General features: G+C 34.2%; 1 protein-coding gene across 2 annotated transcripts in view; it reads left to right on the plus strand.

The window, feature by feature from the left end:
• Positions 1-24,677, plus strand: part of LRRIQ1 (leucine rich repeats and IQ motif containing 1) — a 111,947-nt gene that overhangs the window by 39,168 nt on the left and 48,102 nt on the right. For both annotated transcript variants that reach the window (XM_086740056.1, XM_086740057.1), the window contains exons 16-21: positions 1,805-1,943; positions 3,799-3,918; positions 19,476-19,565; positions 20,282-20,406; positions 21,005-21,100; positions 21,417-21,502. In XM_086740056.1, coding sequence (XP_086596182.1) covers positions 1,805-1,943; positions 3,799-3,918; positions 19,476-19,565; positions 20,282-20,406; positions 21,005-21,100; positions 21,417-21,502 — 656 coding nt within the window. The remainder of the gene's footprint in view (positions 1-1,804; positions 1,944-3,798; positions 3,919-19,475; positions 19,566-20,281; positions 20,407-21,004; positions 21,101-21,416; positions 21,503-24,677) is intronic.

Genomic DNA, 24,677 nt, shown 5'->3' on the forward strand with positions numbered 1-24,677 from the left:
TATTTTTTTGCAATAAATTTATGACACCAATTCAATGACACATACAATCTTAGGGATGAAAATGCTGGATGGTTTGCAGGAATGTTAGAGCAGTTTAAACTACAAACTAATGTAAGGTTTTTTTGCTATACTATTCATTAGACATTCAAGATTCTTCTGTGTAGAGTTTACTGTCACTATAATTTAGAAAGAAGAGGGAAAAGTTGCTTAAATCTGCCATCCTACTCCCTTGACCTTAGGCTAGTCTCCTGCTGTTGTGATGACTGAAGAGCTATCAGCCTGCCCTGCCCTTGGTACTCCTCCAACATGCCTCTACGCGCTTCTTAAAAGTAGAGGCAGGGGTGAGGGTCCAGTTCAACTTGTTCTGTGCCCTCAAATACTCTCCAGCATGAAATAGACTGGTTTGTTACCCCTTTGGAATGCACTTGCTGCTGGTTCTGGATGTAGAGTCTGGGAAAACAGAAGCTGAAATTTTTGCCCTAAAGATACAAAAGTTCAGCTACAATTTCGTAAGAATTCAGTTTCAAAAATACATGTCTTGAGAACACTATGAAGAGCAAGCATGGAAGGTGTGCTTCTTCATGCTAATGTTTAGACTGATGGTAAATGGGCAGTAATGCTTACTGGTCTTAAAACACTAATAATTTGACATAAAATTTATTATTCAGGAAGATCTGAATTCATAGAATTCATCGCTGCCTCTTAGGAAGTTGAAAGTAAAAGTACAGGAAGATGAATGCTTCAGAAAAATCTTTTTTTAAATAGTTCAGTTAGAGTTTTTTTGTTAATGTTTTCAATGCATTCTGTAAGTTTATTGTTGGACAGTTCTCTTCAACACAGAATACAAACTATTACAGCGGTTTTTTGTTTGCTTGTTTTTTAAATCAGCTACTGCTTTTTATTGATGTAAAGCTTATAAAAAACCCATATTTTGGGGCTGATAAACTTAATAAACACATTTTAGGGAAAAAAAAATCTGACAATCTCTGAAGTGTGCTTTTTTAGTGGAAAGTACTTCTCTATTTAAATACATGCACCGCACAAGGGAAGAAAATATTTAAAGATTGGGGGAAATTTAGGTGTCCTTTCTTAAGCCAACTGTCCAATTGAAATGAGAATGTTATGGAGAAAAGGATTCCAAGGTAGTAAAGTCATAATGAAGAGCTGCCATTAAACTTTTTCTCCATCAGTATAAATTAATTGAACATATATTTAGAAAGCTCAATCACTGAACAAATCTACATAATCTATAATCAGGGCCTGTTAAACAATGAGCAAATTAGAAAATGTGCATATATAATCAGTGGTCGGTAGTGTTAAATTGAAGAGTAAAAGTAGGTAAAAGATGAAATTGCACTTTCTCAGGTTTTCCTGTCTGCTCCATTTGAGATATTTGCCTCATGCAGTTTTCAGTATTTAACTCTCTTTTTTTTTTTTTTATATGGACTGTGGAGTTAAGTGGACCCTGCCAATAGTTTGTTCAGTAATTGTTAAACCACTTCTGCTCCTAATCTTTCCTTTAAGGAGACTCTTCCTATCCAGTGCATATACAGGGAACAAAGCCCAGTGGAGATTAGTCCTCTTAGATAATCTGGTTTTCAAAGTTATGTGATGTGAATATCCTCCAGTGTTTTTGAACATATATGTCACATGTGGATTGTAATTTCTTAACAGTTTAATGGCAGAGCCTTCCATTTGTCTCAATGCATAGTGCTATATTTAATGGTTATAGTTTGGCAGCTATGATAATCCAGTTGTACTGGTAAGGCTATGCTATTCATAAAGGTATTTATTTCTCTATGAGGCTACATATGGCAGCATCAGTGATCCAGTCCCTTTGGCGGCAGTACCACAGCAGGAGGAAAACCGACTGCACCAAAACAGAGAATCATCAGTCTACAGAAGCTTTGAGAAAGAGGCATGAAGCTGCCACAGTAATCCAGGTTTGTTTATGGTATTCTCTTTACTTATTTTGCAAATTTAATATGAAAAAAATCTTGCTAATTTTGTGTACTTCTAATCTTCTCTCTATTTCTGTTTATGATTTTATTAATAATTTCATAATTAAACATTTTTTGTTTTATTTAATCTTCATAAGCTTGGTGTTTCTAAAAGAGAGCCTTCTTTACGAAAACTTTTATAGAAGCATAAAAATATTTTCTTTTTTCACCAAGTATTTCACTGAATTAATTTTGCTTGACTGACTTCTAATATTATGTTTAAGACAATTTGTGCCTGTGTTCTGACTGGGGTATGTCTATGTTCTTAAACTGCCAGACGCTGCGTGACTGGTACATCATGTCTGATATCTATACAACTAACTACTCTTCCCATCTCTTCTATCCTACCTGTCCATCTCTTTCCTTCTCTCTTCATTTCCCAAAACCAGGATTGCTTCATCCATATTGCCATTGGGAACACACCATGGCCTAGGCTGTCCTATGGTAGATACTGAGCTAACAGGTATGGATTACTATGTGCAAGAATTTAAGTCCATGCCTTGGCTCTGTTCAGTTTGCTGACCAGATATAGTGTTTACCTGCCAGGTTGCCAGAGTTTATGGGTTTTTCCACATTTTTAAGCAAATGGACCCTGTATTGATTGTTTCTTAAAAACTACTAATATATAATTTTTCTTTTTGATCATGATTGAGCGCTGACCTTGTGTTTTCATAGATCTGTATTAACAGCTCCCTTACAGTTTATCCTTCTGCATGTACCATTAGGATTGCTTTTCTCCCTTGCATTTGTAAAAACTAATTGTATTTTGCTTTCATTTGATCACTTAACAATATCAGGATGTTTTATCTGCATGAAGATCTGTAGGAGAATAACAATGAAATTATAAGAAAGCAGCTCTAATACATTTAATAATTTTTATAATAATCAGGAATTGTGTGTATAAACAGTAACATTTTCAATAATTTATGCAGCTAGACAATCACTTCCTAAAAATTAGTAAGGTTAATATTAATCCAGAATATGAGACTTACCCTTCCTATTTTAGTGCCTTCGTCACAAAGCCATTAAATGTGGACAACACTACATCTCTGAAGACAGTGGCAATTTTTTGCATGGTGTTTTAAATGCTTAGGCCATATTGAGCTTTAATGATGTCAAACATGGATTTGGAGGAAAACTGCTGTCCTGAATTTAATTTTCTTAATTCCATCTATGTAATTTTGATCTCTGAAGTGTTTTCCTGGATCTGATTCTACAGCTTGGCATGTGTTCCTAACACCCTTCCTCTTTTTCTAGCACTTAATTCCTAATGTTCTCATTTTTCTTAGATATGATTATGCCTATAGGTATTTTTTTTTTCTTAATAAAGATCTTAGATAGTTAAGAAAGAGTAACTGACCTAGGTCAATTGCATGAGATGTCTCCAAGAATTGGTACTTGTAAACGATAAGACGTTTAGTACAAGTGTATTTTTATTCTCAGTAATTTGAAAGTTGACACTCAGCTTTTTCTTATGTAGCCTTTCCTTTCAGTTTATAATAGTCCCTGAAGGAATTGTCAAATAATTAATTAGTTGACCCAGGTTTGTAGTTGAGGGAGTTGCAGGATTCCTTTCTGCTTACTTGTGGAGAGCCTCTTGAGTACTCTAAGCTTTAGACATATGCTGGCATTTAATTTGTCTTGTAGTTTTAAATGTCACATAAAGTTCAAAAAACAGATCATTGAGCTATTAAACCAAGGGCTAAGATGTTTTATCTTCCTAATGGGATAACATGGAGAATCTGGATTTGGGTTTGATCTATAGCTTTGTATAACATGCTTTAAATTTTTTGTTTAGGCATTTTGGAAAGGTTTTCTTTTGCGAAAGAGACTGACCAGTGCTCTTGCAGCTGTTAAAAGTGATGAAGTGGAGGATGACTATGAAGAAATAAATGTGGATGATTTCACGTTTTCTGAAGTAAGCACGTAATTAGCATAAAAACTTAATGTAAAAAATAAATATTTTTCTTAAGTAATTGTGTAGGTGTTGGAAATAAAAGAAATTGAAAGGACTACCAGAGCTAGAATTAACATGTTGATGTCCAGAAATAAATAAGCATTTGCTATGTATAGCTCATTTAAATGTATTTGTCATGGATTAATTGCTTCCTGCTCTTTAAGATGCTCTGGTAGTTACTGTGCTATTAATGTCACACCCACTGTAGAACCCCATGTATTTCTACAGTTAAAGGACAATCAAATGAGAATTGTTCTAAAATATTTATCTTTTTAGTATTTTAGTAACAGATTGTAATGTCGACAATATATGTGTGTGTATTTTGTTAATTTTCATTATAGAATGAGAACAATAATATAGCTGAAAATAAAGAAAATATAGCTGAGATTCAGTGTTGCAGTATTCCAGTTTAAAGAACACACTCCCAAAACCAGAGGTGAAGCAGGCTTACTAGCTCTTCTTTTGTCTTATAGGTAAAGTGATAAAAAGATCATGAGTCTGAATACAGTAGTAAATTATGAAGAGAAGTATAGTTAAATCAGAAAAAAAACCCACACTTAGAAGGTCTGTGATGCACAAAATTGAGAAATTGTTAGCAGCAATTTTTACAAGTTATATAGAGTTCATAATGTCCTTTCAATTCAACGGATTGAAATCAGCTCGGTCGATTCTAAGAAATAAAAGCAGGCTCTAAAGGAATTTGAGGAATAACATCACATTCAACACTGAATTTAGGGATAATTAAGTAAAAATTAAAAATGTCTACAGGATCAGTATTATCATTCAATAAGAAAGGAAAAGAATCTTTAAACCAATTTTATCTTTTATAGCCTCGAAAGACACCATCTGCATGGGTTGTTCTAGACTCAGTATGCTTCATAAGGCAGCCGTTGGTGACTTACCTATATATTTGTCTAGAGCACTGCTTTCTCTAATTCTTCATATTCATTGGCATCCTTTTTTTCTTTTAAGTCATTTTGGGTAAAGCAAAGAAAACTGATAGCAATGTGGCCATCTGAGACCTAAGAGGGTATGACTGAGGTTTTTTTTTCATGAACCCTTGTCTTTGAATGTGCTTATTCAGCTGCTGCATCTTTACAAGAGCCATTTGTCAATATTCCACTGTAATTTTGCAAAGGTGATTGATGTGATCGCCCTGCTACTGGGAGGATCAGATCCTATTTATGATCACATGTTTGTATAGTGCATAGTGAATTATGAAAGCAAATATGTTGTTAGTTGGAGCAGTGCAGTTTACAGTTGATCGGTCTTCAGTCATCTGAGTATCAGCCGCCTTTTGCCACCTGCCTCCCCATAGAAAGTAGTTGGGCTTTGTATTAAATCATTACCAATAACCTGATGACTTGGAGTAATTTTATTTTTTTTCTTCTCCCTTTCAGCAGCTATTTTAAGATACATTTTCAGAATTACTGTCTTATTGTAAGAGCATGCAAAATGTTTGAGGCAGAAGTCCCAGGAATCGTTTGGTAGACAGGAAATGTGTGTGTGTAAACACAGAGATCTGGCTTAAATTTTAGGATTTTTTTCATTTTAGTTTGAAATATATATACAACAAAGAACCGTCTCATTAGTTGATGTTCTCTGATCCCTGGCTTCTTTCTAAAATAATAAAAAACAGAAAGTTGAAGGATTTATTTCTTCACATAGGAAGGAAGTATCTGTTCATACATTAAAGAAGGAAAATATCCTGTTTTGAATTATTCAGCCACTAGGCCAGAGTCTTATATACTGTAATTCAATTGAGCCATTCTTGTTTCCCTCTCTTTGGCCCAAATAATCTTGTGATTTTTTTTTTAATTGCTGAACTGAAAACTACATGGGCAGTTTTGTTCCATCTGTCTGTTGGAAAGACAATAACATTTGGGCAGGTGCTCCTGAGGCCAGGGAGAAAATGAAGGACTGGGGAAGGCAGGAAAAAAAGGCCAACTCATTTCAGAGAAGCTTGCACTGTATCATCATTTAGTGATGACGCACATTTCTCCCTTTTTTTTTTCAAATTGTTATTGTGTTCATTAGGAAAGAAATAAAGCATGAGTTTCAGCAGCTATTCTCAGATAAGGTGTTTAGGTTCTGATCCTGATGGGAGAACTATGAGCTGACATTTTAATTTGCGCAGCAGGCTCAAAGGTTGGACTAGGGATTGATGTCCAGTAAGTTACTCAAGCCCTTAGCTTCTTGTGATGAAAAATATAAGAACATCTGTTTTCTACAGAGCAGTGTATGTGGTAAGTTTACAATGTATATGCCCACAAAGGATATACTTTGTTCAGTCAGTGAGCATTTCAATGTTCAAGATCGATGGCTGTAACTAGAATTATGCTCTGCAATAGGTCATATTTTTTTCTTCTTTTTTTTTCCTTTTTTTTTTTATTTTTTTCCAAGCATGTATCTTCTCTGTGCTGAAGAGTCTGACTGTGAGAAATCCATGGCTTAACTATAACGGGCCTACACTCTGCTCTGCCTAGCCCAGACTAGCCATCCTCAGTAACAGCTTGCCTTCCTCCATGTATCATTAGCTGTTTTCTTCTCTTTCTACTTCTGCAGAAACAAGCAGCAGAAGCTTAGAACAGTCTGTACTTCCTGTTCCCTCCCTTTTGGCCTCAGTGTTTTGTAGCAAAATGCTAAAGCAGAGCCGAATAAGATCAGTGGCTATCTCTTGGACCTCAAACAAGTGTGTAGAGAGGAGTACATAGTGCTGGGCTAAGATATCCCATACGCTAGAGTGTGAAGGAAGAGAAAAATATCTAGACACCATTTTGTACTGCAGATTTCGCTGTTGAATAGGGTGAGTGACGTGAGAGAGAAAGGCAGAAAAACCTTTTCTTATTGCAAACCGATACAAAGGTACTAAATCTTGTCCAAAAGTTTTTTGAGTAGTCTACTATTTTATAGTATAGTAATTGAGTTGCTTTATACCAGTATTATGTAGATGTCAGTCATAATGATTTTATTATTATCTAGCATTCTGCAAAATGATTCGTGTGCAAGCACCTATTTAAACCGTTTGCAAATATCACAATACATTGGCATTAGGCACCATTATAAGCTCATCTTCATCATAAACTCAGTGTACGCAGTGCTTTGTGGAAGGTCAGGCTGCAAAACAGCGTGGGGAAAACTCTAGTCTTTGCCAAAGATCTGTTTGCTTCATTTGTGCACATTGAGCAGTGGCATATTTGTAGTACAAGTTTGGCACCGTATCATGTGAAAAATGGTTTGTATGTGGTTGAGCAGGAGGAAGGGCCTTTGTCTTGCTCACAGTAGTAATCATTTCACCTGAACAATTACTGATATCCCCGTGCATTCAGATCAGCTCCCATACGTTGTCAAAGACATTCAGAGGCAATTGATGGCATTAATATTTTGTGTCTGTTGTATTGTGTAATGTCAAACAGGCTATCCCAGATGAAATGAAAGATCTGGTCAACAGATGTCTCAGAAAGTATAAGCTTGATGTTTAGCAATATTTTCATGTCTTTCGTGTGGACTTTGGAGAATTCTAGCCTATATGCTACAGAAGGCTGATCTTAAGGCAAACTTTCATCAGCAGTCCATCCCTGTAGCAAATGATTTACAAGGCAAAGCTCTCTCTATCTCTGATGGACAAAATCTGACAACGCATTTGCTTGACGCAGCTCTTACTTTCTGACCCATGTAACCATCAGCATTGCTGTTTTCTTGATGAGAATGTGACGTGAGCCAAATGCAAAACGGCTGAACTTGCCAGTGTGTCAGAAAGCTGAACCAATTGAATATGATCAGTTTTAAGACAATTCTTTACTCAGAACAGTGACGGTTGAATAAATTACTGTTTTCCTACACTGAGTCAGCATATGGACATACGTCTTATTCTTATCAAGATAAGTACCAATATTGATGGTTACATGGCACAGAAGGGAAGTACTGTATTTTTCAAAACTTCATTTTTTAAATTTAGTTTAAATCAAGGCTATCTAGTCATACTTTTTCAAAAAGAAAGTAACTTCATTAATTGCAGCCAAGCTAAAAAGAAATCCATGACTGCTTCTTCATCAAAGGGAATAAATCTATTGCCCTGAGACAAAGTGTTGCTCTGCTTCTGAGCTTGATTATGTAGAATTTTAAAATCTCAATCTTTTTGACAGTTTTTTAAATTATTGACCAGGAGTTTCTTTCACAGCTTTTTACGTATCCACACTCATACACATAGCCGTTCCTAATTTTGCTTGCCTTCTATGGCAGCTAGGTAGCAGTTCTCTTTTTCTTTTTTTTTTCTTGCGGGGTGGGAGGGGAGATAGAAGAATACAAACTACATCATATGTGCTAAGTCTTGAAAAGTAAACAGCAATTAGAACAACAATTTCTTTACATCTCCCATCTTTAGTATTCTTATCACATGTTCAGACTAGACACATAAAATGTGTTTTGTTTTCTTTTCAAATAATGCTTCATGATGTGATTTGTCTCAAACTGTCAGCTTGTGATTGTGGGCTTGTGACAGTGATTGCTGTTTGTTGGCTAGTGCCAGGAAATAAGCGTAGCCTGTGGATTAGAAGATCCCCATAATGTTTCTTGTATCTTGACACTCTTATGCATGTCTAGCTCTTGTAATTGCTTATAAAAGTCAGATCAGAATCCAAATTCTCTGTATTGTATACTGCAAAGAATATGATCCATTTTTTTCATTAAATTTCTTACAAAGTTACAGTGTTGTAGAAAAGCAGAAAAGTGTATGATAAAAATTTCATTACATCCATCCTCTTCTTTTTAAAAGAAGGCGGAAAATTCTCTCTTAAGTAACATATTGGAAGATCAATCTTTTCAATTATTATATATCAACAATTTCTTGATATTATCCTGCTTCTTCAGCTGCTATGTTAATGAATTGCATGCCATTCTCAGTCTGTAGCGTCTTCAGATACATAAAGCCTCTTTTCTACCTCTTTCAGCAATGATGCTTATCTAAAATGCTAAAATCGTGTTTTCTAGTTATCTGGTAGATATCCTGGCCTTGGAAGTAGGTTGTTGCCGTCAAGATCTGATAAAATAAACACAAACACAGCTATTAGGAGTTGAGACCATTGCTAATGCTCCAGCTTCGCAGCTCATGCAAAATGTGCTCTGATTGCTGTCTAGTGTTCCACTGTGACATCTCAATTCTTACTGCCACCTGAAATGCTTTTAATTTTTAAACAGAAACTGTCTTGATGGCTTATTTAATCTAATTCTTGGTTAAATAGCCAGATATAAACAAGTTCTTTCCAAAGGAAAGTCCATTAATGATGCATGACACTAAAGATATCATTTGGAACCTGTATTTAGCCAAATGGCATAGTATTTTTCTAAATTGTATTTAGCTTGTATGACATATCAAAGTATAGTGATGTCATTAATTATACTTCCTAGTCTTATTTCGCTAAAGACGAAGTCAAGCATCAGAATTGAATAAACAGGCCAAGCAATGGAAAAATGTGTGAAAGTAAAAAAAGTCTTAGTTCTGTGGAGTTTTGGATTCATTACTGTAGCCTCAAAGGAAAATAGTTCTAAGCCAAATGCATCATTGTAAGTGGAAGTAATAACAGAGCCATCAGTTCTTCTCAGTGTGTACATTTGCATCTGGAATCTCTTGAAAGCTGAGCTAAGGGTCCCAAATCATTTAATATAACTTCTGTAAGTTCTTTAATTTTTGTGTAATGTTAAAACTGACATTTTAGTGTAGGTATAGATTGTATTTAAAGGATTTAGTTGAATGTCTGATATTTAGCATGTTCACATACATTAATTTCCATTGAAAAAGATTTTTTAGTAATGCCTATTTGCAAATTTCGGGAGGTCTCCTAACTGACTTGTCTGTGCTCTGTGAGAAGAGGCCATTGATGCAGCCAATATTGTAACTGAGTTAAGATCAGTACTTCTGGAGGAACCAAACTGGAAAGTGAGATGTCAGCTTCCTTTCTGCTTCACACTTAAATCCATATATGTCTCATTGCCTGGAGCTTGAACTCCTTTTAGTTTAGAACATAGCAGATGTTATCTAATCACAGCAGAGCTTAACTCACCTGAACTTGTACAAGTCCTGGGGAACAGATTGGATGCATCCAAGGGGGTTGAAGAAGCTGCCTGATGTCATTTTGAGGTCACTCTCAATCATCTTTGAAAAGTCATGACAAGTAGGGGAGGTTACTGGTAGCTAGAAGAGGGCAGACATCACACTCATCTTCAAGAAAGGCAAGAAGAAGGATCCAGGGAACTAGACACCAATCAACCTTATCTCAGTTCCTGGGAAGACTGGAGCAACTCCTCTCAGTAGTGATTTCTAAACCCATGAGAGAAGGTGATTGGGAGTGGCCAGCATGGATTTACCAAGGACTGATCAGCTTCATTGCTTTCTATCACAAGGTGACTGACCCTATGAATAAGGGGAGGGCAGAGCATATTGCATGCCTTTACTCTAGCAAGGCTGTTGGCAGTCTCTCACAGTCTTATTCTCAATTTTTTTTGACGTACACACTGGACAAGTAGACCATGAGGTGAGTGGCAAATTGACTGGACTGCCAGACTCAAATAGTTGTGTTTTGCGGTGCAAAATCCAACCTGTGGACAGTAATTAATGGAGGCCATTGTGGATGGTCGGGGGACCAAAATAGTTAATATTTTAATTAACGTGTATGATGAAACAGAGTGCAATCTCAGCATGTGTGCAGATGATGCCAAATTGAGGGCAGTGGTCAGTGTACTAGAGGACCAGGATGTTCTCTAGAGCAGCCTGCACAGGCTAGATAAACAGGCTGACCAGAGCCTCATGACGTTCAACAAGAGCAAAGTGCAAAGTCTGATACACAGGCCAGCGTCACCCCATGCAACAATTTAGGCTAGGGGCTAACTGTCTAGGAAGCAGCACCACAGAAAAGGATATAGGGTCCTAATGGACTTTTTCACCATGCAGTGGTAGTGGAAATAGAGAAAGGGGGAAAAAAAAACCCCAGGCCCTATAACACAATCTTAATTTAGCTAAAAACTATTTATGTCTACTTTGTCCTTGAGTGGAGCAGGCTATGGAATCCTAAATGCTAAATAATGTTAACTATCTTCTGCTTCTCAGTCTTGTCATTTTGTTTGTATGGAAAACACTTTAAAGTTTTATTTTGATATGGAAATAGCAGTAGCTATTGATAGTTTCACAAATCTGAGTTTACAAAAGGAAAACATCCCAAAGTGATGCCCAGAGTGCAGGCTCCAAAAGATCTAAAGTGTTGAGATTACAGTTATGAATCAACAAATTTCAACTTGCAGATTCATGTGTGCATAATTTACTTCAAATAAGAGTTAGTGCTAGGGACATATAAGGAGGACAGTATAAGTGAAGCTGAGAGATTAATAAGAAATATCTCCTTTAGAATTAAGCATTTTTATTATAAATAGAGATTTATTATCATCAGCTTCAAAAAAAATATATGCCTACAACTTAATCCTTCTTTGCTCTTTATCTTCCAAACACTTTTGTTCTTACTTCTTAAATAGAGACTTTTAATCAAAAATGTTGTATTGAAATTGGATCAAATTTCTCATGTGACATGAACTTTGAAACATATTAAAGGTTAGATGACTATAAATTTGTGACTAGTCTATTTTTTATTACCCTGTGCTTCTCCCTGACTTCCCTTCCTTTGACAAAACTGCAAGCTGAATTAGAGCTTTCTTTCTGTTGTGTTTTTAGTATTATTTCCCCAAACTTGATAGAACATTTTGAGCTATCCTCCTTCAAAATTGTGTTTTCTTTGAACGTACAGAATTTTAAGGGATAGGGATGAGGGTTCCCTTGGCTGATTTGTTTGTTGGATTTTTAATTCATGGCCCCTTGAAAGTTTTGTTTGTTTGTTTTCAGAGAGGTAGAAGAGCTTGGAAAAGGCTTATAGGGCCATACCAGCTAAAGTTTGTGTAGTGTGGTAAAGTCAGAGAGGGGAAGACCTGGAGATTCTTGTCGTTTTAATGGGAAAAGCCTACACTTAGACTCTTAGAGCCATTTTGAGGGGTGGCCCGAAGGTGCCAGAAGCCTGATACTTATTGAGGTGGTTGGAGGTATACATCTCAAAAGATTTTTGAAGCATCCATTTCTGATAATTACTTGAGCCATTTCTAACCTCTGAAGCTGAGGTTACTATTTACCCATCTGTATTTTTTATTCCAGTATTCAAAAAAAGATGTAAGACCTCAAACTTCCTTTGAACACTGCCAGACTTAAGACAAAAATGCATGTCTAGAAAAGTTTGGGTCACATAGGTCATGAATGACTGACATGAACTGCAATAAAATTCAGATTTTTTGAGATTTAATTATGTACTTATACATTCAACCTTTTTTGTGAAAGAAAGTTTTTAGCATGCCTGAAATTTTCATTATTCATTTATTTTAGTATATTCTGAAATAAATAATTTCTGTAATTTTAGTCATATGTATTTAGAGAAATCACATAAGTACAAATATTAAATACAAATATATATATGTATTAGAATTTGAGAGAACAGTTAGTTTTCTGAGCTTATTAAACCATTAGGAAAAATGACATTTAGAGAAGACCTTCTCCAATAAAATGTTCTTGAATGTTTTTCTTAACAGAATGATGTGATTTTTCCAGTAACTGTCAATATATCCTTCTTATAAACGGAGAACTACACAACTATACTTGTCCTCTGATTTTCCTACAAGAAAGCTCTAATAATTAACCTGCTTTTGTAAGTCTATAAAATCTCTTGGGGTCAATTAATCATTGCAATGTTTCTCTGGAATCCGTATGATACTTACTACTTTTTTTTTGCTTGAGACATTGTTTGGTTTTAGCAGTTAAAAGAATGCAGCCATGCCCAGCTTTCTTTCCTAATTCTCTTGTCTTATATAAAGACAAGGTTGAAAAAGAAGCATTGCCAAAAGTTAAAATAACCTTTATTAGGGTGCTAACCTGTTTATCTTTACCACATAAAAGATGTGAAAAAGCATTAAAGACAAATCTAGAAAAAAGACTACTTTTCCTACTGCTTGCAGTTCAGAAATCCGTTTTCTATAAAATGTATATCCACTAAACTGTCTAATTAAAAAGAGGTCTGTATACAGTTTTTTATAAAATTGTTCAAATCAACACATTTTCAAATAGTTTTAAAATGACAGAACTTTTAGACTGAATTTGTATGGTATTGGAAATGGAATAATAATGTAACTAATAGGTTATTTTAATAAGAGTATTCATATTTGATACTATCTTAGCTTTCAAAGTTTTTTAGAAATTCTGGATCTGAATTGATCTTCAACTTCTGAGACACTTTAACTTGAGTGTCTCAGAAAAGCTAGTCCATGGAGTCATCTGATTGCTAAAAAGACTGGATGAAAGAAAAGGCTAAATACACAAAAATATTCCAATCTTTAATTTCAAAGGAAATTTTCAATATATAAATGAGCATAGAAGAGTGATCTGATCCTTCTGTATCAGTTATACAAGCTAAAAATTTGTGATTTCTTAAGAAGTTTAGCAAAATTTACTTATGCTTTTAGAGAAGAAATTTCTAGCAAAGAATACTTAGGCCTTGGCAGAAATTAAGTTTAGTTTAAAAAGAAATGAAAAATGTCATCCTTGAGTAGCATGATATTTGAATGAAAACCCCCCTGTAGCTGGCTATGCTATGCTATTTTCGGTTGTGAGTATCTACAGGGTTAACCTTTAGCATGTGATCCTTCTGCCTGACCATTCCCCCTCCCAGTCTCTGAGCAACCCTTCAACCTACAGGACCTCTAACACCAGCAAAAGTAGTTCTTCATGTGGCATGTATTGCCCAAAAAGAAATTTTGTCAGCTTATTTGAAATAGTAATAGAATGCTGTTAAACGTTCTGCCTTGGATTAAAGTACTATTTTTCACTTGTCTTTTTGTTTTAACTTTTTGTTTTATTTTCTTGGAATGAACTAGACTTTAACTACTGTATTCAAATATAATCACTAAAAACTAGGAAAGTAGAAATCAAGGACATCATCACCCTGAAGAACTTTATTTAAACTTGTATGCTCTAGAGAACATTACCAGAAAGATTCATTCAGATTTATTTATTTATTTACTATTATTATGTATTATTCTTACTAAAAACAATTTTGAATGTAGAGAGGGCAGATACTTTGTAAAATCTTGTTAAAAAGGGCCATTCTGAGTGAGAATGCCACTAATGGTCTGCCTCACTGAGGGAATCAGAAGTCTGGAAAAACAGGCTAGACAAAACCAGGTCGGTGAACTGGAGAGTGAATCTTTTTTAAAAAACAAAGAATTCTATACACTGTTTCTGTGACATTGTAATGTGGAAATATTTTTTTTTAATAAAAGATGCTTTTCTTCCCCTCCTGTTCCTCCTATTAAAATATTCCCTGTTGTAATGCTCAGGAGCCAGTCATGACTCTGAGTTCAGAGTGAGTTTTGGATGTTAATTTTCTTCTGCTTGTTTATATTCTGTTGGGTAATTTTCCTATGTTTCTCTTAAGATACTATATACATAAAAGCACTAAGTAAAAGTCAATAAAACAATTTTTCTGGCTAAACCATTGTTGTCCTGCAAATGGCGAATGGGTCAATGAGGAAGTGAAAAAAGAAAGGAAGGAGGTATAAAGACTTATTTCTCACTAATTTTCAAAAATAGTTTCACAGTTTTGTCAGTTGGTAACTCATCTTGTCATTCTGAGGTCCATCATGTTTGGAAACCTGGGGCAGGTTCAGCTCCCATGGCAGCCAAGATGTTGGCCTTTTGGAGTTAATCTACACCAGTTCAGGAGTTATATGCTCTGAGTGATGTAAATGATATGCATTCCTTCTGTATTGACATAGAGATGACCTTGCAAACACACTGACTAGATGGTTATATTTGTCATAAGAAGTTAGATTACTGTTTTAAGTTGAGGACTCTTTTCCCAGATGTTAGCAGAAAGTCCTCAAGCCACCAATTTCCAAGGATGAGGGAAAGAATTGTCCTCAAAATGTACCATTTCTTTCATTCTTTCCATAAGCATCTGCTACTGAACTCTTCTAGAAGCAGAGTACTAATGTAAATAGATATTTGATCTGACCCAGAACAGGGTTGTTACATATCAAATGCTGGCCTTTCTTTTCAGCGTATGTTGTTAATGACTTCTTGCATCCTCTGCTCCTAACCATAGTACAGTTTTTGGGATTGATTTGTTTTTTATTATACTCTTGTGATCCTCCTTGACCTAAGACGGATGAAAGGCAATATGTGATAGCATTATTCGCAGTTTGTACAGTTACTTGTAGAAGTGCCTCATAGTTGAGTGTAGATTTGACATTGTGTCCTGTGGGCTATTTTTTATTCATCGTTTAAATGTGACTCAGAACAGCCCAAATTTCATGTATAGTCATTATAAAAGATTATGTAGCTTCAGAATGTGATCCAAAGCACATAAAAGATGCCTAGAATTAGATTGTATAAGTAACGTTTTCACTAAAACTCTGCTTTTCAGTAGTTCATTCAGTCCCCATTAAAGTTAGCAGAACCGTTCTCACTGACTTTGGTGGTTGTTGGGTTGGATTCTGTTTCTGAGACCACAGAGGTTTAATGTTTGATGGTAAATAGTCATTACATTTTGCAAAGGAAGAGACAGAATAAGTATTTGAAAAGTTAAGGCATAACAAAATGAAAAAGTTTATATATAATATGCCGTGAAAAAAAAAATCCCCAAGCCTCCAGAGTTCATTGATGAGTTACAAAGTCAAAGGGGAGAAGAAAACTTGTAGGATTACAGTTTCAAAAGGTAAAAAAATGCATTGTGAGTCAGGATAAAATGTTCTTGATCCTAATGGATAAATGAAAATAGCTAATACTATGGAAGTTTTATTATTAAAATTCAGGAAGAAAACCTTAAAAACAAATAAGTTCACATCTTCTTGTTGAAGAGTGATAACAGGGCTAATTGTGTTGTGTTTAATAGTGAATTTGGTGGTCTGCATTCTTTCTAGTCTTGGAAGTATATTGTTTGTGTCCCAAGCAGGAGCTGATTGAAAACTAACACCAAGTCTAGGGAAAAAAAAAAAAAAAAACCTTGAAAAATTTTCCAAGTATAAAAATGTGTTTCAAACAGTAAGTTAAAGTGAATTTATTTCTGTGATTTTTTTTTTAAATGAAAGCCCTGTATGTTTTATGTGCTTGTGAAAATTTAGACTTTTTAAAAGTAATCAATACAGACTTTGATTTGAAACAAACACTGGAAATAAAGTATGGAGGATACAGAAGCATAAAAGATCTCTTCAGATGGACTAATGTGAGTTAAATCAACTGTATGTGATTTACACATATGTGTAAATCTTTGTTATAGACCTCAAGATTTATTAAATAAATTTCTTAATTTGGCTTTAGAAATAAACATAAATATAGTAGGCCTATAACTGTTTATGTAGACCATACAATCAAATATTATAATTTTATTTCCTGTGCAATTCATCTCTTGTTGGTTTTTTTTATCTTAACGGACAATGTCAGTAGAAATGGATCTAGTTTTTAGCTTTAGATGTTACTAAATCTGTCATAGACTTTGCATTAGTTATAATTTAGAACTGTGTTTATGGGAAAGATACAGAAGTTTCTTGGACTTAGTGCTGTCAAAATCTCTAGGGACAAATATAATGGAAGAGCATATATTTGAAAATCAATAATGTGTTTATTTTTATTGGCCAGAGCAAATGACATTGTGGTGTATTTTTATAATATGCTACATATTCATACGAGTGCCAAATGTGCTTAATGATAAATCAGTTATCTTTTTTTTTTTGTCTTGCATATTTATACCTTTGAATCATGCTTTTATATTTTCATTTCTATTTCTTTTCAATGCTTAGAACACTGAAAGACACTTTATAGGCTATGAAAGAAATAAAACCACTGTGGATAACATTAAATTAATAAATGGCAAACACTGGGCTGAGAAAATATTTGCGAGAAAAGTTTCCACCTAAATATTAGGAGCAAAGAACTTTAATTGGGTTAATTTTTATTTAGAAAGCAAATGAATTCAGGTGGTGTAGTGATGAAGCGATTCTCGTTCCAAAAAATTAACTACAGCTTTGAAATGTTATTTTCATGTTTCATGATTTTATTAATTTCTGTCACAAACAATTTAATCAGAGAGGTTAAAATTAAAATAACTAGGATGCAAGCTTGCCCTGAAATCTGATAGTAGAGCTTGGATCATATTCACTGCTAATGTAAGACATTGAAGTACCCAGATAATTAATGGGCACATCATTGTGCACACCAATTAAGTTGACTGATATTTAAATAAAGAAGTGGAAATCTACCTCTCTCCCAGCTGTATTGGTTCTTTTGCAAATATAGGAGGAAGAAAATACTTCAAAATTTTCCATTTTCACATACCAGCAAAGCTGAAGACACGTCTTTTGCAGACATTGAGTTTACCTGTGACTGGAATGCACACCCACACTTAGAAAATGAGGAAAATGAGTGGAAAACTCTCATCTGAAAAGCTAGAAATATAAATTGCGTAGTGCAATTGAAGACTAAATCCAAAGAGGACAAGGAGGAATAATATCTAATTTCACTGACAGGTTTTGGTCAGATTTTCTCCCTTTTTCAAAGTTATTAATTTTGACCATTCTGCCCGTAGGCCCCAGGCAATTGCAAAACTTGAATACGTCATAGCTTTGTCTCTGCTGAGATATGAACATGTCAGTCTTCTGTGTTCGAATTGTATCTATTTCATGTTTTTGAATGATCACCTTTGGGATTTAATTTCCTACAATCTGCTTCTGGAATAGATTTTAACTGTGGCTTTTTTTTTTTTTTTAATGAAAATTGTTTGAATCAACCACTCAGTGGTTAGCAGCATAAGAGTAGTCACTGAGGAGAGATAGGTTAGTGGGTTGTAGGCAAATGTAACAGTTAAATAATGTGATATATTTCACTTGTTGCATGCCTCTACAGTTTATTTACATAGATTTCTTAACATATACAACCAGCTGAGAGAGGAGATATGGTAAAAAAGGATAATTTTGTGTATTTATCATTAACTTAAGTGGTAAGAAGGGGAAGAGTGGTAAAGAGACAGTACCTGTTCATAACGAGGGCGTAGAATTTATCCAGATTTCTTAAATACAAGAATGAAAACCAAAACATACTGTAATCAAAGAATAAGGATTTCCAGAAACAAGGAATCAAAAACATAAGAATGCATCCCTTTGAAAACATGAAAATAAAGTCGAAATTTATTCAAAATTTATTTTAAAAAGCTTACTCGGAATGGAAGAATAAGAACACTGGTTCACAGTTACCTTATAAATAAAAAGAGTGATCTTTGAGTCAGCAAGTTATATGACCAGTACCTGAAGTAACCTTTTCAAAATAGCTGGAATATGATCCTTTTGTCTCTCAGAATTTCAAAAGGCTTGGAAGACCTTGTTGTTCACCAGTCTAAGGCTGTGCAAAGTCTTGTTTACACAAACTACACAGTAAGGTATCCAAAGTTAGGATAATTTCTCAAGATCAGAAATCAGTGCAATCTGAAATAACCTATGAATGGGAGAAAGGTAGTCTGATTTTATAAATTAGACCTTTTCAAAAGAGTGAACTCCAGGCTCTTTGCTGCTGAAGTAAGAATAGCCTGAATGACTGAGCCCTGTGTAAGTGCAGCCAAATTCTTCAGAGGTATTTACTTACTGTGTGGGAGTAATTTACTTCTCTCACTTATCAGAATATATTGAAAGAATATGTGGTCAAAAAAGTCAAGGACATATAAGAAAAATAAGTCATACACAGGTCAAGTTTGAAGCAAAGTCTAAAGTTTCTTTTTATGACAGAAAACTGAATTCTGCCTTGAAGTGCTAGAGACACCAGTTAGCACCTAGTTCTGTGACCACTCTTTATTCTAAACTATTATTTTAGTTTGCAAATTATTCCATTACACCAAAAATAAAATTGATTAATTGAAGGAATAAGTACATTTAGCATTCACTTTTTTAACCCCAAATTTGAATGAATTTCATTTACCAATTGAGTTCAACTCAACAAAAGCAAGTTTTACAGAATCAGGTGCCTACATCTGGATATAAAATATTCAATTAGTCAAAAACCACAAACAAAGCTGTTCATGTTCTTTACACCTTTAAGTTCCTTAGGTCTGTATTTTTTCAGAGTTTAGTAATCTTTTTTAATAACTTGAGTTTACTAACAATGTTGAGATAAAATTACAGGAATTTGAGAGGAAAGGAATGCATCTTATTTAAAAAAAAAAAAAAAAAACCCTCAACCCGCAAATACTCTTAATCTGATTTGTTTAAAATAAAACAGTACAACACAGCATCTCCAAAGGTGTTCTAAGTGCGATTGCTCTGCAGGTGGCAGTTCTGATATACGATTTGAAAACACTTGAAACAGTATGTAAGACAATTTAAAAGAGACTTTGCAAAAGTTATCAAAACTAAACTGATTTTATCAGTGCACTATTTGACTTTACTCATTCATGCAGGCTGCGTTAGAGAAGGAATGGCTGACTCTAGATTCCACCCGTTTCCCTTCAAAAACACTCCTGCTCTCAGACCAGCTGCACTGGCCAAAGGTAACATGTCAGAGACTTCTTACTCTTCAGTCTTTATTCATTCCTTAAGGACATGCTATTCTGGGGTGATTAATACGACAATCTATTGACTTGAAAAACACAATTACTTTTAGAAGTCTCAGACTTCCTCCTCATCCCTAGATGCAATTTTTCTTTTAGATTTTCTTTCATTTGCTTAGTTTTTTCTTTATTTTGGATTTATTTCAACACTTTACTTCACAGTAGCAGAAAAAAAAAGATGATGTGCTTCATCTGCACATTTGGCAATGGATTAAAAATTGCTCGTTGACACACTGCTTTAAAAGTACTAAGATCTGCATTATATGACAACAGCTGAATGTTTTCAGAACAGCTAAAGGTCATTGAACTGTAATGTCTGCTAGTTATTTAATAAACTTTGAAGTTTTAGCTTTTTGTTTTGGTAGGGTTTTCTCTTCTTGTTAGAAGCATAATATTACTTATGTTTTATTTCCTACAATTAAAAGAAAGCAGTTTTATAAATGCATAGTTCATTATTTGGGGACATTAAGTATAATTAAAGTCACCTTTTTGCCCGATTTATTTAGTTGAAGGTAAGGTCTGTAATGGACATGGCATCATTAAGAATCCTTTCTGTTATAGTAATAGACTGCAAATCCTGGTGCAGGTTTACCTGCACATTCTGAACTCAACGTGCAGGACTCATCGACTGCATTCTTTTTCTCTCTTTTACTTAGAGGTATTCTAGGCCTTCAAATTCCAGCGAACATTCCAATAGTTTGTCATTGTCATCACAAGAAGTTTGGCAGTGTGTTAACAGACCCCATTCATCCTCAGCAGAAAATATCCATTTCCATAGCAGGTAAGTTAAATAATTTTTTTTTTTCCATTTGGATTTGACAAAAATCAAAAAGAGAAGAACTTGAGGCTGTTTTCTGATGCTATTGCTATTTTGGTTAATATAGATATTACTGGAGTTAAAATGTATTTACTTGTTAAAACCAAGTATATTAAATTCACTTGTTAATTTTCATTGACTACCAGAATTAAGAATGTAAGAATATATATGTATATTTTTATTTATCTAGGTTTGACTATAAATCATAAAACTTACATTTTTTCATATACATCATAACATAGATGTTGAAATAGAGATTTGTAAGACTAGATAAAGATTAAAAGGGATTTCTTACACAGCTACATTCTTTTGGAGAGAAAGGACTGAAATATGCTTCAAGTAATCGAAATGTAAACATTTCAAATTGATGGCAGACTTTTACTCCCCAAGATAAAGCCTTCCTGGAGTATTAAAATAGATTTTTTTTGTATTATTTCCAAACTTCAAAAGTGCCTTTAAAAGGCACAAACAACTTGCAGAATAACAAAGGCTGCAAAATAGTCACCCGAGACCCGTCCTTATTTACCTACCTTTCAGTACCGCTCGTATACTTTGTTTTCAGGTCAGGGAAGGGAGCAATGTCACAGCTCTCTGACTGGAAGGAAAAAGAGAAATTCTCATTTATGTCTGAAAAAGAAGAGAAAATTTCAGAAGAATGGTATGTTAAGCTATTTTGCTTACATAGTGGCTTCCAGGAATATGTACAGTATAGTTGGCTGTTGTTGCTTGCTTTTTTGAAGTTCCACTTTTCAAGAATCTCTGTTCTATACCAAAGTAAAAATTATAGTAATTAGTTTTACAGCTTAGTAAGTTGCAATAATGTACTGTTAAGCATTACAGCTATCTGTGTAATTCAGAAAGTTTCATATCATGCATAAGAAGTACTATACAATTGTATTCTTTTTGAAAAGTACATTGCAGCTGGTGTAACATAATATATGTGAAATTTTTAGTAAGTTATTCTCTTCCCCTAGGGGTTTTAAGGACATTTCTACTGCACAGCTAATGCTGAAGAGGGCCCATAAAATGAAGCCCAAAAAATGTAGTATTAAAAATTTGGGTAAGTCAACAGTTAAAAAATTGTTATATTGATGTAATATTTCTATTGTTAAATCTCAGAATAGTGTCTGTCTTTTAAAAAGTTTGCTTGCAGAACATTAAACATTAATTTCAATAAAGGTGAAGTGTGATTCAGTAAAAACAACTCCATTTAACTCTCTGTAAAGAAACCAATTTGTTCCAGTGATAAAATATTCAGATTTTAAAAAGCATTCTACTGGATTTTGTAGTTGAATATTTGACAGCTATGTTGAACAGAAATTTTGTTTCTTTTTTTCAGGTATCTCTTCTTTTAGATGTGGGATTTGTATTTCTGCATTTTGTGCTTTTTGTATTTTTTTCTTGGAAAAAAAATTATTTTTTGTGCTAAATATTCACCGTTGAAATAGATAATGCTTATCCACCTTCTCTATAATTGCCTTCTGGTTTTTCTCAGATTCTTCTTATGTCAATGAACCTTAGAATTGTCAACTGTTAGTACAGTATACTAATACAAATGTTAATGGAATATGTTCATAAAAATATTAATAAAATACTGGTAGTATAAGAAATATTAAAATGTGTAAGAGGATAGTTGACAATAGGACCTGACTCTAAATGGTCTTTTGAAAGTGTTCCTTTATTTACATTTAAGGTTTTTTTAATTGTATCACAAGCTACAGTTGATTTGTATAACTGCAAATCTCTTCTATATTAATTGTTGAAAATATTAAAAGACATTTTCCTCTTGGAAGGGAAAAAATTCAGCCTACAGATAAAGTTAAGAAAAATGTTTCTCTGTATATTTTTTCTACTTTAAATGTCATGCCTAAAACTACATATGACAAAAAAAAAGATCTCTAGTTAAAAAAAAAAAAAAAGGGCGAGAGAGAGGCATGTAATCAACAAACCATACTTTGTTGTTATGGAAAGGAGAGAAAATGGATAAAAGGTTAAAGAGATTCTGTTCAAATCTTGATAGCTTCCCATGATGCCCTACCATGTTACCTTAAAAAAAAAAAAGGTCGTAAATATCTGGTCTGCAGCTGAGTTTTTTCCATATGTTCCATTTGGTGGCCTCTGTATCATTTTTAAATGAATAGTGCTTACTAGGATATATCATCTTTTCTCCACATGCTTTCTGGTTTATGTTAGTAGTAATTAATCCAGTCATAAATGTCTAATTAAGCATATCAGATTTGCTATCCTATTTTTTTGTAGTTCTAATGGATTTTTTATATATATGTTTATATTCACTTTGTTCAGATTATTCAATATGGTATATGTGTGTTGAGCTTTTTAATGTATTATTTGGAATGTTCTCAAAGTATATTACTCATGCTGGAAAAATTAACAAAACTCTTGCACAATGTTTTTATAGGTTCAAATTTTCTCTTCTTGATACTACCTTGTGTAGGAATTTTTTGTCTTTCTATTACCTCAAGCACAAAAATAACCTGTGTACACAATTTTCCTGTATATAGTTCTCTGACAGTCATTAAAATTGCATTATTTTTTTCAGGTAGGTAGAAAGCATGATTTCCAGAACCAAGAAATATGACTGAAAATATTGAAAACTCAGTCCCTTTTCAGTACAAAGATTATCAAGCCAACTATTCTTTCTCATACAGCACACTGATAAAGTCAATCCTTCCTTGGTCAGCAAGGACCAAATAGACATTATTAATTAAAACAAATATTTTCATCTTGAACTGATGCTAAACCTCAGCTGTTGATCCTGATGGAATATTCCCCATGTGAGAAGAATCTCCATGTACATAGTTATGTTTTATATCAGTGACCTCTTCTGAAGTGATGAGAGCGAGTCAGGGTCTTGTTGAGAGTCTGGTTGAACAGGGGAACTTTGCAGCATATAATTGGAGTAGGTGTACCTTATCCTGAGGCTAGCCAGCTCCAGATCAGGAAACTGTAACCAGATCCATTAGGCTGCCAGTATCTTTCTTGGATCTCTGTGTAGTACAGCTCATGCTAGAATACTTACAGCGATTCCACTATAACTAGAGAGAGAGAGTGTTCACAATCTTGGGCCGTTGCTGTGAGTTTAACCCTACTGAAGCAGGGATTCCATAAGAAATTTTATTCCTTCTAATATTCAAAAGCAGATTGAAATTCATCTGAATGTAGATGTCAACGTTGTGTTTTAACGTTTCCATAGAAATTAGCATCCTGTCACCTTCATGTCCTCTGAAATGAGCTTCAAGTGACTTGTACTTACTGAAGTTGCATATGAAATCTTGTAAGATTATTTTTAGTGTTATTAGTTCTGTTCTTTCTTTGGAATTTCCAGGTTCTCAGTGTTATAATCGCAACTGTTTCCCTTTTTGCTTTCTAATTAAAGTTAGTTTAATGTATGCTAAATACAATAAAATAAATTTGTAAGTGATACAGATTCCTACCCACTAGAAAATAAGTAGCCGGCATCCACTTAAAAGTGTGAATTGTAAGATGTAAAAAAGCAATTTTTCCATGTTATATCCGTTTACTACTACACATCTGACTTAAAAGCAAAACTGACAAAAAGCAAAGCAACAACATCTAGAGGTTCTACATACAAATAAATTATAAGCTATTAACAAATAACCAGATAGCTTTTATGCTAAGATTTCAGCATTATCCCAAACATCTTTTGTGTGCTATTGAGCTCTTCTGTGGTAATGATCTTAATAGTTGCATGTAGTGCTAAGCTACTGGTTGAACAAATGGCCTGTAAGAGTCTACTGTCTGCTTCCATGTGCTATCATCAAACTCGTTTGCCTTAGGCCTGAGGTTCACAAATGCAAAGTATTAAATCAGCCTCCATTCAGAGAGTCTTACAATTGCTCTTTGATATAGTCAGGACATCTGCTGGATTGGAACCTGGATTGGACAGTCATGAACAGCTTCAATTCTTAACATCCTCAGGTGTAGGAATTTATTTTTTTTAATTTTCAATCTAAAGCATTTGTCTTCTCCTAGTGCAACAATGATGGGATTCATTTTGTTAATGATAGAAGTCCATATCTGAGCTAGTCATGTGCATTCCATTATAGAAAGAAATAGCCACCTTAAATGCTATTAATTTCCTCCTAAAGCATAATTTAAAAACAGGCTACTTGAATCTCACTGTAAAAGCACTTATAGTTAGTTCTCCATTGCCTGGACACAAAACCTAAAGTGAATGGCTGAAGTACAATGTT

This window comes from Chlamydotis macqueenii, chromosome 1 (genome assembly GCF_036417535.1).
Source record: "Chlamydotis macqueenii isolate bChlMac1 chromosome 1, bChlMac1.mat, whole genome shotgun sequence".
Lineage (NCBI taxonomy): Eukaryota > Metazoa > Chordata > Aves > Otidiformes > Otididae > Chlamydotis > Chlamydotis macqueenii.